This window comes from Mustela lutreola, chromosome 1 (genome assembly GCF_030435805.1).
Source record: "Mustela lutreola isolate mMusLut2 chromosome 1, mMusLut2.pri, whole genome shotgun sequence".
In the NCBI taxonomy this organism is placed as follows: domain Eukaryota; kingdom Metazoa; phylum Chordata; class Mammalia; order Carnivora; family Mustelidae; genus Mustela; species Mustela lutreola.
In genome coordinates this window covers 273020082-273034667 of record NC_081290.1, presented here as the reverse complement: position 1 = coordinate 273034667, position 14586 = coordinate 273020082, and the positions used below count along the sequence as shown (strand labels likewise).

At 42.3% G+C, this 14586-nt stretch overlaps 2 protein-coding genes across 6 annotated transcripts in view; both read left to right on the top strand.

Moving 5' to 3' along the window:
* FNBP4 (formin binding protein 4) overlaps positions 1 to 10954 on the top strand; it is a 42300-nt gene extending 31346 nt beyond the window's left edge. Inside the window, exons 16-17 of the mRNA XM_059142432.1 lie at positions 6627 to 6784; positions 9878 to 10954. Coding sequence (XP_058998415.1) covers positions 6627 to 6784; positions 9878 to 9968 — 249 coding nt within the window. The 3' untranslated portion in view covers positions 9969 to 10954. The remainder of the gene's footprint in view (positions 1 to 6626; positions 6785 to 9877) is intronic.
* A 990-nt stretch (positions 10955 to 11944) lies between these two features.
* The window catches only part of AGBL2 (AGBL carboxypeptidase 2), a 43556-nt gene continuing 40914 nt past the window's right edge, over positions 11945 to 14586 (top strand). The window contains exons 1-3 of one of the 5 annotated variants that reach the window (XM_059142417.1): positions 11945 to 12987; positions 13197 to 13329; positions 13597 to 13660. In XM_059142417.1, coding sequence (XP_058998400.1) covers positions 13294 to 13329; positions 13597 to 13660 — 100 coding nt within the window. In that variant the 5' untranslated portion in view covers positions 11945 to 12987; positions 13197 to 13293. The remainder of the gene's footprint in view (positions 12988 to 13196; positions 13330 to 13596; positions 13661 to 14586) is intronic. The other 4 variants (XM_059142369.1, XM_059142358.1, XM_059142394.1 and 1 more) reach the window with 4 other exon arrangements.

The window sequence follows — 14586 nt, the reverse complement described above, 5'->3', positions numbered from 1 at the left end:
TGATATCAAGAGTCAGATGCTGGGGCGCCTGGGTGGCTCAGTGGGTTAAGCCGCTGCCTTCGGCTCAGGTCATGATCCCAGGGTCCTGGGATCGAGTCCCACATCGGGCTCTCTGCTCAGCGGGGAGCCTGCTTCCTCCTCTCTCTCTCTGCCTGCCTCTCAGCCTACTTGTGGTCTCTCTCTGTCAAATAAATAAATAAAATCTTTAAAAAAAAAAAAAAAAAAAAAAGAGTCAGATGCTTAAGTGATTGAGCCATCTAGGCACCCTTTAGCTTTTTTTTTTTTTTTTTTTTTAGATTTTGTTTACTTATTTTTCAGAGAGACAGTACAGGCAGAGGGAGAAGCAGGCTCCTAGCAGAACAAGGAGCCTGATGTGGGACTTGATCCCAGGACACTGGGATCATGACCTGCACTGAAGGCAGAGGCTTAACCAACTGAGCCTCCCAGGTGTCCCACCCTGTGGCTATTTTTAAACTGAGTTTTGCCCTTTTCTTTCCATCCTCCTGGGACTTCGATAATGCATATGTTGGTCCACTTAAGAGTGTATTATAAGTCACTTAGGCCGTGTTTACTTTGCTTCATTCTTTTTCCTTTTTGCTCCGCAGACTCAGTAATTTAAAATGACCTACCATGGGGGCGCCTGGGTGGCTCAGTGGGTTAAAGCCTCTGCCTTTGGCTCAGGTCATGATCCCAGGGTGCTGGGATTGGGCCCCGCATTGGGCTCTCTGCTCAGTGGGGAGCCTCTTTCCCTCTCTCTCTCTGCCTGCCTCTCTGCCTACTTGTAATCTCTGCCTGTCAAATAAATAAAATCTTTAAAAAAAAAAAATTAAAAAAATAAAATGACCTACCATGAATTTTACTGATCCTTTCTTCTGCCTATCAGAGTCTGCTATTGAGCTAATGAATTTTTTAGTTCACATTTTTCAACTTCAGAATTTTTATCTGCTTTGGATTTTTTTTTTTTTTTTTTTTTTTTTTAATTTATCAGAGAGAGAGAGGGGGAGAGAGTGAGCACAGGCAGACAGAATGGCAGGCAGAGGCAGAGGGAGAAGCAGGCTCCCTGCTGAACAAGGAGCCCGATGTGGGACTCGATCCCAGGACGCTGGGATCATGACCTGAGCCGAAGGCAGCTGCTTAACCAACTGAGCCACCCAGGCGTCCCTGGATTTTTTTTTTTTAATATCTATCTCTTTGTTGATAATCTCATCTTGTTTATGTATAACTTTCCTAATTTCCTTTAGTTCTTTGCTGGTGTTTTCCTTTAGCTTTTGGGGCACATTTAAAACTTTTCTTTTTCTTAATTTTATACTCTTTTTTTTTTTTTTTTTTTAAGATTATTTATTTATTTATTTGACAGAGAGAAACACAACCAGAAAGGGAACACAAGCAGGTGGAGTGGGAGAGGGAGAAGCAGGCTTCTTCCTGAGTGGGGATTCCAATATGGGGCTCAGTCCCAGAACCCTGGGATCATGACCTGAGCTGAAGGCAGACACTTAACAACTGAGTCACCCAGGCACCCCTGAGCACTTTTAAGACAACTGTTTTGACGTCTTTGTCTAGTATGTCTTCAGCATGTGTTTATGGTTGGTTTCTAGAAATTTTCTTTTCCTTTGAATGGGTGTGTTTCCTAGTTTCCCAGTTTTGTGATTTTTTTTTTCCCTGTGTTGAAAATTAGGCATTTGAGAAAACAACTCTGTCTCCCAGTCTTTGTAGCCTTGCTATATTTGTGGAAAGAACTTCATTAATGAGCCCTGTACGAAGGCTCAAGATCTTTTGGGCCTTTTCTGGGCATTTGTATTCCCTGGATTTATGCTTTCCTTTTTTTCTCATCCCCCTGTATACATTGAATTTTAATTTTAATTTTCCGGAGAGTCTCACACCTGCTTTTAGGAGCCTTACATGCTGTCTGTATAGTATTCTTCTGCCCCTAATCTCTTGCTTCCAGGTGTCCACATGACTGCAGTTTCCACATGGTTTTCGCATGCCATAATACCTGCCACTGCCTTTCATGGCTTCCAGCCTGAAATCCAGCAAAACATACTGCCATTCCTACTTGAGCTCTCAGTTAGGCAGTTAACAGAAACCAGTCCTTCAGGCAGCCACAGCCAGGATAGAACATTCCATTCTTTTCTTTCCCTCCTAAAGGAGGGAACTGAGAATTGGCTATTTCACCCCAACCATGTGGGAGAGGGTGGTTCACATAGGCAAACAGACAAGCCACAGAATTTCCTATTGTTTTGAGTGGGGCTACCACTACTACTAAACTACTTGTTTTTTCACCAAGATTTTGTCTGTACATAATCTCTGCACCCAGTATGGGGCTCAGACTTAAAGCTCTGAGATTAGAAGTCATATGCTCTACCTACTGAGCCAGCCAGGCACCCGAAGTGTGGGGCTTCTGATTGAGTGTTCTCTTGGTTGCTGTAGATCTTTAGTTCATTTCCAGAGTTCCTATAAAGCCATTTTAGTCAGTTTTTGTTTACAGTAATGTTTCTGTGAGGAAACAGGGTTTGGAGACATCATTCTGATGTCATGTCACATGGCCACTTTGAATGTCCTGATTACCCAAAAAAACTTCCTTTCTTTCTTTCTTCCCCCCCCCCCCAAGATTTTATTCATTTGACAGAGAGACCTTGAGAGAGAGGGACTATAAGCAGGGGGAGTGGAAGAGGGAGAAGCCGGCCTCCTGCTGAGTGGGGAGCCTACACAGGGCTGATCCCAGGACCCTGGGATCATGACCTGAGCCAAAGGTGGATGCTTAACAACTGAGCCACCCAGGTGCCCTGCAAAAACAAAAACCAAAAAACAAAAACCAACTTTCTCATCAGCTTTTGTCCTTTGTGTTAGCACTTTCTCTTCTACCTCAACTTTAATCTTTTGCTTTGAGGATTAACAGGGCAAATTCATTTGCCTTACAGTGGTTCAAAGAATCTTCTTGAATGGGTTCTACATTCACACAAAATAGATAATGTTTCCAGATTAAACCATTTGTCCAACTTGGTACCATTTTTTCAGATAGAAATTACCTGGACATGAAGTGAATATTAGAGCAGTCAATAATAACAAGACAGTGTGTAAAGTAGACCAATGTCAAGCTCTACACCAAAGTATACACAGCTCTCCTGAGTCAAAATACTGTTTACCACTTCCCTGCCTTTACTTTGTCCACCAGTCCCAATACTGTTTGCTCTTTACACAATGAAATGTTAGAACAACCAGTTCTCGGGAATCATTTATCTTCTGAAGCCTTCCTTGACACCCTTTTTCTGACCCACCAGACATAATTGCTTCTGCCTCTTTTACTGCAGTAAGTAATTTTTTAGCCAGTCATGCTTCTGTGGTCTTGAAAAATCCAGAATTCTAACTTGGTAATGTATAATTTTTATATACTTAATATTGAAACAAATGATGGCCTCTTTGTTGTGTATAGGCCATTTTAAAAGAATATAAAATGGAGGCACCTGAGTGGCCCAGTCACTTGTGTCTGACTCTCTGTTTCAGTGCAGGTAATGATCTCAGTGTCCTGAACTTGAGCTCCACGTGTGGCTTCGTGCTTAGCGCAGCGTCTGCCTGGAATTCTCTGTCTTCTTCCTCAGCCCCTCTCCTTTATGCGTTGCATGTGTGTGCTGTCTCTCTCTAAAATAAGTAAATAAAATCTTAAAAAAAAAAAAAAATAGGGGCGGCTGGGTGGCTCAGTTGGTTAAGAATACAGCTTTTGATCTCAACCCTGGTCTTGATCTCAGGGTTATGAGTTCAAGCGCCAGATGGGCTCCCTGCTGGGCATGGAGTCTACTTTAAAATATATATATATAAAATACTCAGTGCCTCATGTTCGGGAATATTTGAAATACATGTTTTCAATCTTTTTTTTCCTTAAGATTTTATTTGAGAGAGAGCGCAAGTGGTGGGGAGGGGCAGAGGCAGAGGGAGAAGCAGACTCCCAGCTGAGCAGGGAGTCCATCCCAGGACCCTGAGATCACAACCTGAGCCGAAGACAGAGCTTTAACCAACTGAACCACCCAGGCGCCCCAGTTTTCAGTCTTTTTGCTAAAGAGTTTTGTGTACAGCTTACTAGAAAATAAGTCCTAACCATTCAGTTTTTCTTCATCTGACTTCAGTGTTCCCCTGTGAAAATGTGCTTAAACAGCCAATGTAACTCTATATCCATGGTTTTGATTGTGATTGGCAATAAACTTCTAAAACATAACTAATTTTCCCATGACTGATAGGAATCACGGGATAAAAAAATTTTTTTCACAAAGCCCAATAGAAGTCAAAATGAAACAAGAGTAACTCTACCCGGAGCTATGTTGTTTTTTGTTTTTTTTTAAAGATTTTATTTATTTATTTGACAGAGATCTCAAGTAGGCAGAGAAGCCGGCAGAGTTGGGGGAGGGAAGCAAGCTCCCCGCTGAGCAGAGACTCTGAGGCGGGGCTCGATCCAGGACCCCTGGATCATGACCTGAGCTGAAGGCAGAGGCTTTACCCCACTGAGCCATCCAGGCGCCCCAAGAGCTTTGTTCTTTAATCATGGTTGCCAATGTTCAGTGAAAGATGATACCTCATTGAGCCCTCTGTGTTCATGTGACCATTATTAGTTCATGTTACTTTTGACTCAGTTGGTTCCCTGCTAAGCCAGAGTGGGCTGTTCTGGAGCTTGCAGGAAGGGGGTGTATACAGTGTGAGAGCCTGTATCACAGGTGAAAGGACAGACTGGAACATGGGAACGTGTGTGGGAACTAAAGGTGTCTGCACAACAGATGGGCACTCATTTCCCCCAGAAAGTTAAGAACTCTAAGTTACAGTCCAAATAGGGTATTGAGTTACCAGGGAGCTACATAACAGAAGAAAGACTAAAAATATGAAACTTATTTTCTCAGATTTTTGAAGACAAGAAATGTCTCACAAGTGCAGACTGTAAAAACAGTTTGGGCCCCCACATCCAGTCCAGAGTGAGCACAGAAGCAGGTATTCACACCTACCACCTGTGTGCCTGCTGGTCGTGCTTATGGTGTGGGACCTGGTCAGGTCTTCAGACACAGCTCTGCTGCTCTTCAAAATACAGGGATAAAATATTTTTAATGCATATGATTTGTCAGACATTCTCCTTAGAAGCTTGGGATTCAGTAGAGAGTCAAACAAATCCTGTTTTTGTGGAGATTCCCTCCTGGAGGGCTGGAGAAGAGAGGGAACGGGGAGACAAATAAACAAGTATGTGCATATTTGGTGCTTAAAATGCAGTGAGAAAAAATAAGCAGTGTTAGAGGACAAAAAGTGGTCTTTGGGAGGTGGTGTTGTCTCCTATAGGGTGGTCAGGGAAGGCCTCTTTGCTAGAGTGCCATTGATCAGAGGCCTGAAGGTGATAATAGAGCAAACCATGTTGGACATCTGCAGGTACAGTTTTGTAAGTATCACCAGGATTTTTTTTTTTTTTACTATGAAAGTACATATTTATTTTAGATGATTTAGAAAATGAAGATGAGCCAAAAGAAGAAAAATAAGAACTCCTCTTAGAACTGATGTTATTAATATTTTGATGTATCTCCTTGCTTTTTTAGTATTTGTTGCCATTGACTATGTTGCTCTTTCCAGGAAAGCTGGCCATTTATTTCTCAGCTGTTTTTCACTTGATGTAAACTGGGCATCTGTTTAAAATTTGCCAAAGGAAACACTGTAATTCTGAGTTGAGATAAAAGGCAACAGTTTTGGGGCGCCTGGGTGGCTCACTGGGTTAAGCCGCTGCCTTTGGCTCAGGTCATGATCTCAGGGTCCTGGGATCGAGTCCCTCATCGGGCTCTCTGCTCAGCAGGGAGCCTGCTTCCTCCTCTCTCCCTACTTATAATCTCTCTCTGTCAAATAGATAAATAAAATCTTAAAATAAAAAAAGGCAACAGTTTTGAATTCCATAAAATAATGAGGCTAAAGGAAATTTTGTTTTCTGACCTGATTTAATAAAAACATACTTAGTTTTTAGATTTTTTTTTATAGTTTTTAGATTTTCAGCCAAGCAGTAATTAAGTTTATAGTTAGTAGAGATTTTTGACAAGAACTTAAATGGATTTATTTTGTTTCTGTCCTTTTGATTTTATTTTATTTATTTATTTTTTTAAAGATTTTATTTTATTTTAAAGATTATTTATTTATTTATTTATTTGACAGAGAGAGAGAGAGATCACAAGCAGACAGAGAGGCAGGCAGGCAGAGAGAGAGGAGGAAGCAGGCTCCCTGCTGAGCAGAGAGCCCGATGTGGGCCTCAATCCCAGGACCCTGAGATCATGACCCGAGCAGAAGGCAGCGGCCTAACCCACTGAGCCACCCAGGCGCCCAAAGATTTTATTTATTTATTTGACAGAGAGAGATCACAGTTAGGAAGAGAGGCAGGCAGAGAGAGAGAGGAGGAAGCAGGCTCCCTGCTGAGCAGAGAGCCCGACGAGGGACTCAATCCCAGGACCCTGAGATCATGACCCGAGCCGAAGGCAGCGGCTTAATCCACTGAGCCACCCAGGCGCCCTGTCCTTTTGATTTTAAAGTCCCTTTATTCCTTGGATCTAAGAAGAGATCTTGATCTTACATGGGTCTCATTTCCATATTTTATATATTATTTTCTTTTTGACCTTTAACCTTAGGCAAAGAAGAGTAAAACCAAAATGCCCTCTCTGGTAAAGAAGTGGCAGAGTATCCAACGTGAGTTAGATGAAGAGGAGAACTCTAGTTCTAGTGAAGAGGACCGGGAATCAACTGCACAGAAGCGAATCGAAGAGTGGAAACAGCAGCAGCTGGTCAGGTAAAAAGAAACCACAGATGAGAGTGGGTTGTGGTGATGGTTTTAGAGCAGTCGTCATATTCTTTGAATCACAGTCCTTAACTTTTGTCTTTTGGGTTTTTTTTTTTCAAACTTACCTAAAGGTTCATAATTCACAGTAATGTTTATTTCCCCGTAAAAATTATGATTTACCCTTTTTCAAAGTTAGAAATACCAAGGTTTTAACACTTTATGCTACTGATTGTTCCTCTTAAGCAAAGGAGCATCTTTAACTCTGAGCATACCAGGAAAAACAGATCCCCTTTTACCAGGTAGACCCAATAGACGCTTTTATAACTTTTTAAAAAATTATTTTACAATAATTTACAGAAGTTAAAAGGACGGGGGGCTGGCTCAGTCGGTGGAGAATGGGACTCTTGATCTGGGGGTTGGGATTTTGAGTTCAAGCCCCATGTTGGGTCACAGAGCTTACTTTAAAAAAAGACTTAAAAAGGGAAGGGGAGAAAACTTCATTAGAGATTTGGTAAGAATTGAAACATAGCTAACCCAGGTATTTTTCTTTATTTTTCTGGTTCTGAGGGTAGATAGAGTAAAGAAACTGAGCAACATTCTTTGAATGCAACTAATCATTCAGTTGTCATACATAACCTGGAATATACTCAGAAGTAGTCTTACTACCTATTTCACATCTGTCTCAGTTAGGTTCTAGCTTATTACTTCTGGTTCTCCCACTTGCAACATCAATGAAAACATTTGGAAGAGGATCACCATCTTTTGTTTCATAACTCAAAACATTTTTTATTTTTAGATACATAACTACCAATTGAAATGGTCATTGTAAGGAATATTATTTCTAAAGTGTCCATTTATCCAATTATTACATACCTCCTTTTAGCACTTGTCTCCTTAAGAACCCTATGAAATAAATCATAGCATACAGCATAATAAAATCTGGAAGATTCTTGTTATATGTAATTTTAGGGAAATGAGATAGTTCTGGTTGTTCCTTTTTTCTCTCTTTTTTTTTTAAGATTTTATTTATTTATTAGAGAGCAAGCAAGGGGAGTGGCAGGGAGAGGGAGAAGCAGTCTCCTGCTGAGCAAGGAGCCCGATGTGGGGCTCAGTCCCTGGACCCGGGGATCATGACGAGGGTTAAAGGCAGCTACTTGAATGACTGAGCCACCCAGGCCCCCTGATACTGTTCCTTTTTATTTATTTATTTAATTTGTTGTTGTTGTTCCTTTTTTTTTTTTTTTTTTTTTTTTTAAAGATTTATTTATTTGTCAGAGAGAGAGCGAGCGAGAGCGAGCACAGGCAGACACAGTGGAAGGCAGAGTCAGAGGGAGAAGCAGGCTCCCTGCGGAGCAAGGAGCCCGATGTGGGACTCGATCCCAGGACGCTGGGATCATGACCTGAGCCGAAGGCAGCTGCTTAACCAACTGAGCCACCCAGGCGTCCCTGTTGTTGTTCCTTTTTAGTGAGAATATTGTATTTCCTTTTTCTTCTTAGAAATACACTGTTCATTCATCAATCTCAAATTTGAGAAAATTCTTCTAGGATATGGTCCTCTTAATATCCATAGTCTGAAATTTTTCTTACCCGAAAAGTTTTACCATCATAATTAGAATGTCCAATGCCACTGTCTGTTTGTTTGCATTTATCTTCTAGTTGGTCTAATAATTGTGGGGTAGGGGCCCCTGGCTGGCTCGTTTGCTAGATCTTGGGATTGTGCGTTCAAGCCTCATGTTGGGCGTAGAGCTTACTTAAAAAATAGTAATAATATGGGTGCCTGGATAGCTCAGTGGGTTGCGTCTCTCTCTACCTTCAGCTCAGGTCATGATCTCAGCCCCACATTGGGCTCTCTACTTGGTAGGGAGTCTGCTTCCCTCTTTCTCTCTGCCTGCCTGTCTGCCTATTTGTGATTTCTCTCTCAAATAAATAAATAAAATCTTTTTTTTAAAAAAATAGTAATATTGGAGAGGAAGGAGACCGTGAAGATGTTGCCTCCAGACTTTACTTCCTTGAATGGTTGTATACTCTTTGGGGCAACACAATAAGAAAACTAAGGGTGCACTAAGTGACAGTTCATTGCACTTTTGCCTCATTCTGAGTAATGATTAATTCCTATAATGATGACATAGCAAACTTTCGAGATAGGTAGGGAATTGCAGAGATTCTATTATTTTAGATTTATAAAAGGATCTCAATGCATCCATTCTGGTTATTGTAAGAATAGAATCTGAGCTCAGGCTGTTTTGAAAATACTTGAATAAGCCATGAGGTATCACTGCTTAAAAATAAAACTGTTCAAAAGAAAACTTCAGGGGCACCTGGGTGGCTCAGTGGGTTAAGCCTTTGCCTTTGGCTCAGGACATGATCTCAGGGTCCTGGAATCAAGCCCTACATCAGGCTCTCTGCTCAGCAGTAAGCCTGCTCACCCCCCAGCCCCCGCCTGCCTCTCTGCCTGCTTGTGATCTCTCTGTCTGTCAAATAAATAAAATTTTTTAAAAAGAGAACCTCAAAATCCAAAGGTTTCCGACGATGAGTTAAGATACGTCTTTCCTGGGGCGCCTGGGTGGCTCAGTGGTTTGGGCTGCTGCCTTCGGCTCGGGTCATGATCTCAGGGTCCTGGGATCGAGCCCTGCATCGGGCTCTCTGCTCCGCAGGAAGCCTGCTTCCCTCTCTCTCTCTCTCTCTCTCTCTCTCTCTCTCTGCCTGCCTCTCTGCCTACTTGTGATCTCTGTCTGTCAAATAAATAAATAAAATCTTAAAAAAAAAAAAAAAAAAAAGATACGTCTTTCCTAAAGAGTTGAACCTCTTCGGGGCCAAGATAAACTTTCACAAGAATTGTTTTCCTTCAGTGTGGCTTTAATGGTTACAGGAGGTAGATAAAAGTGAATACATACTTACGTGTTCATGAAACTATAGAGAGAGTGTGTATGTCTTTGATGCATCAGAATTCAGAAATTTGATGAAGAGTATATTGGTACCTAGTTGAGAAACTTGAAGCACATTCATAAACAAAGATCAGAGTTTCAGTGTCACGTAATAGTTTTTGTGAACAGTTTCCTACTTTTTCTTGCCAGTGAAGTAATCTGTGTGTTGTTTTCACAGTGGCATGGCAGAGAGGAATGCTAATTTTGAAGCACTTCCTGAGGATTGGCGAGCAAGACTGAAGAGGAGAAAAATGGCTCCAAACACATAGTTTTATGGGGGGAGTGGGGTTTTTTGTTTTTTGTTTTTTGTTTTTTATTACTGATCTTTTTCTTCGTGTTCAGTTCAGAGTCTTCATCGGTTTTACCGTTGTCAATAAACTATAAATGTTAAGAGGGAGAGCATATGAATTTCCTGGGCAAAAGCATACACATGCAGAGTTTTCACATTTACGAAATGTAATGTTTCTGTTTTGCTGAAGGGTGACGTTGACCGAACGCTTTGACATGGCTGCCTTTATTCTCACTCTGGCAAGCTCATTGTATCAGGTACATTAACCTCATCGATCTGGAACACGTGATTCAGGAGTATGATATCTCAGCAGAGCACTCGCTGACAAAAAGTGAAGGATCTTCTGTCTCATAGAGTCTCATTTAGTTCCTAGTGCGGCTCTCTCTCATTAACTTCTATCCAGAACAAGTGCAATTAAGAAGGCAGCTCTGTATTCTGTTTTGCTTAACTGGGATTATCCGAATCTCTGACCTCTTCTAGCCTGCCACCCCTGAAGTGCTGAGGTATATCGAGGTGTTTCTCTTGTGTTGACAGACCGCCACACTCTAGAGATCTCTTTTTCAAAAATTCTAGAACTGGTAGTTCAGTCATTTCACATACACCAGTGGCATTATTCAAATTTCAATACAGGCAGCAGCAGGTGTTCGTATCTTTTTAATTTTGAGGATTTCCCTCTCATATGTGTGGCAGTAAATGTAACAAGAGCCACTGTATGTATTAATGTGTCTCCATTGTCTCACCTTATTCCAAAATTCACCTCCCTTTTATGTGAATGTACTCTCCATAAAATTCCAGTATTTAAAAAGCAGTTTACTGTTCTGTACTTTCTATTGTATCACAATCAGGTAAAAGTCACTTTAAACTGAAGAAACGGCAAATTGTGTTTTAAAGCTGTTTGTATTTCTCCAGTTTCTGGCCTTGTAAATTTGTATATATGCTCTAATAAAGCTTTTTTTATACTTCTGATTGGTTATCCTTTTGCTCTTTCAAGGCTGTTGTTTCATGATTATGTAATCAAGACTTGTTTTAAGTCCAGTCTTAATTTTTTTTTCTTCTAAATACAGCAGAAGGCATGTGTGAACACTGAAGCTCTCAGGAAAAAGAAGAGCCACAGGATCTTGAGTCAGTGGGAGTGAGAGTGGTGGTGGGAACAGGGTGAGAAAACAGGGTTTTGGCACTAGAAGGTGCTAAGACTTGTATTTTGGAGCTTGTACTCTATAATATTAGCTAATGTTTGACCTAAAATCCTGGAAATGATTTTATGTGGTTTTGAAGATGGACTTTTTCCCTGATTATAAAGGTAATCTCTACTTTGGTTATGTTCATATAAAGCTAACCAAAGACAACAATTAATAGTTTGAATTTTATTCCAATCTATTTATATGCATGTAAGTGGGAAGTTTTACCTACTCCATGTCACGTATACTGGTGTGTTGGGTTTCTTTTTACCATTATGCAGGTGTTGGGGTGACATTTTGTATACAAACTTGTAATTTGCGTAGAGCAAATTTGTAGAAATAAAGGCTACCAACTAGCAATTAAAGCTTTTGCTTTAACTATCTAGCAGTTTTCTAGACTTGTAGGAATTGCTGCAGAGCACCAGTACCTTTGTCACTATCTTCTTTTTTTTGAGAGCAGAGTGAAGGAAAGAACTTGAGTAGCGGAGAGGCAGTGGGAGAGGAAGAACCTGGCTCCCGGCTGAGCCGGGAGCCCAATGTGGTGCTCGATCCCAGGACCCTGGGATCATGACTGAGCACCCAGGTGCCCCCATTTGTTACTATCTTAACAGAATGGAGCACTTTGAAGTCTGACAATTTGATGGTCAAAATGTGTGTTTTTCAAAACTATCTATGGGGTGGCGAGATTACAACTTCAAAGGAGAGGAGAAACTGCTCCCTTTGAGCAACACCTGACAGTTAACCTAAGGCTAAGGAATAGCAAAGAAGTTTGGGATTTTTTTTTTTTTTTAAGATTTATTTTTTGCTTTTTTAAAGATTTTATCAGCACAAGCAAGGGGAGTGGCAGGCAGAGGGAGAAGCAGGCTCCCGCTGAGCAATAAACCCTGTTTGGGACTCAATCCCAGGACCTGAGCCAAAGGCAGACGCCTAACAACTGAACCACCCAGAGTCCCAATATTTAGAGAGCACAAACGGGAAGAGCAGAGGGAGAGAGAATCCTATGCACACTCCGGGAACCTGAGCCAAGGCAGGGCTTGATCTTGCGACCTGAGCCCAAGCCAAAAAACATGCTTAAGGAAGTTCGGAATATTTTCATGGACCACTAGCTGTCCTTGTATTCACCAATCCAATTTCGATGCCCCAGAAGCGGGGCTGCAACATGACCTGAAAGGAGCAGTGCGTCTGAAAAACGGGTCTGGCCGCACTGGTGAACATTTCCCAAGATCATACGCAGGCGCCGGGGGCGGGGCCTCGCTCCCCGGAAGAGTCCCGCTGTCCTGCCCTCCCGCTTCCGACTCGAGGTTGCTAGGCTACCGGGACCCTAGCAGAAAGCTGTGGCGTGCGAGCGCCGGGAGCGTGTTCTCTGAGCGCTGCGAGGCTCGGCAGCCGTCCCTGCTGTGCGGTGGCCTCCCGCCTCGCTTAGGCTTCTCTGCTGCCGCAGGCGTCGCGCACACCCCTGCTGCCCCAGACCGGCCGGGGAGCGGAGGCGGTCGCACCCTTCCTTCCGCCCTCCTAGGAAATCTCTACACCTCCTCTCCGACTCTTCAGGGAAACTACCCCTCACCACTTTTCCCGGCACCAGGAAGCCCTGAACCCCTGAATTCCATTTTCAGGGCCCGCTCTCCGGGCCCGTGACCTTTCTTTTTTTATCTACTCTGAGGTACCTCGGTCGGATCCCTCCATCCCCGTTTCTTTCACGTTCCTGTCGCGTCCTGGTCGGGGGTATCTCCCTCCTCCGAGAGGGAAGCATGGGAGCATCAAGGGGCCCGGCGCCTCAGGAGGCGCAGACTGGAAGACAAGCCCCCCTCCCTCATTCCTCAGGTATGCCTCGGGCCCTCAAGAGTAGGAACCAGGAGCCCAGTGCTTGGACGTTTACGAGGCTGGACTGGCCGAGACAGGGTTTCTTAAAGTCGCGTCAGAGCCGCGCAGGTGGAGAAGGGTGGGGGGAAATCGGCAGTGGGTTTTTTGTTTTTTGTTTTTTGTTTTGTTTTGTTTTGTTTCCTCTCAGTTGTCCTGTTCTGGTTTTTTAGCTTCTGTGTAATCCGCTGTCCTTCTGGAAACTGGGCAGGGGTTGTGGCTGGATGCCGGTGTCACTAACTTGTCTTCAGCATACCGTGCAGAAGGAACATGTTCCCAGCATTGGAAACAGAGCTAAAGCAGGAGGTCGGTACACCCCCCTCTCCAGGAACTCCACAGAAATCCAATACTACTAGAGCAGAAGGTATATTCTGGTGGCACCTTTTTCTAGCAGGAGATCTTGATCCCCAAGATAGAATAATTTGCATGAATGTCTTTCAGTTGGTTTGTTTACAGAAGTCCTCCCCAACTCAAGAACTGTTGTCCTTTGCAAAGATTTTTGTGTGCCTTTTGTTAAGAGTTCAGTATTCTTTGAAAGGACTTTCCTGCTTGATTGGGCTTTTCCTTTCACAGACTCTTCCCGATCCCTATGAAGACTTTATGTACCATCATCTTCAATACTATGGCTATTTTAAAGGTAATATCACATTCTTACCTCGCATCACCTTTCCTGCCTTCATGAAGTAAATGGTTAGGTTAACTGGAGAGTTACACTCGGATAAATTAACTATGGCTCTTCTAGCACCAGGGAAAGACGAAGGGAAGTGAAAAGTACTTCATTATTGATCTGCTTTGTCACCTCTCCTGAGTGCCTGTGTATACAAGGCACTCCTTGTGGATCCTTGTACCAATACCACCACCCTTTCTTAATTACACTACATGGCATTAAATAGTCTTGATAATCTGGAAAGACATGTCCTCCATCTGTTCTTCGGAAGTATCTTTGCCATTCTTGCCTTTAACATGTAATTTCAGAATTAGCTTGTGATGTTTAAAAAATTGGAATTGCATTGAATCCACAGATCAGATTTCACAAGAAATGAGAGTTTTCCAATACTGGGTTCTGCAATCTCTTTTTTATTTTCATTCTGGGTGGTGGTCTGCAACCTATGAATATACCCTAGTTCTACATTTACAAAGATCTTGCTTAATATCTCCCAACAAAGATTTGTAATTTTTTCGTGGAACGTCATATTATTATGTCACCGTAAATGGTATCTCTTTGTATTTTTATTTTCTAACTTTGTTCCTGGTATTTAGAAATAAAATTAAGTTTCAGTATTGATTTTTCTATCAACCTTATTAAATTTTCTTACTGTTTCATTTTTTTTTTAAGATTTTATTTGTTGATTTGACAGACAGAGATCACAAGCAGACAGAGAGGCAGGCAGAGAGAGAGAGAGGGAAGCAGGATCCCTGCTGAGCAGAGAGCCCGATGCGGGACTCGATCCCAGGACCCTGAAATCATGACCTGAGCCAAAGGCAGCGGCTTAACCCACTGAGCCACCCAGGCGCCCCATTATTGTTTTTTTTTTTTTTTTTTTAAAGATTTATTTATTTATT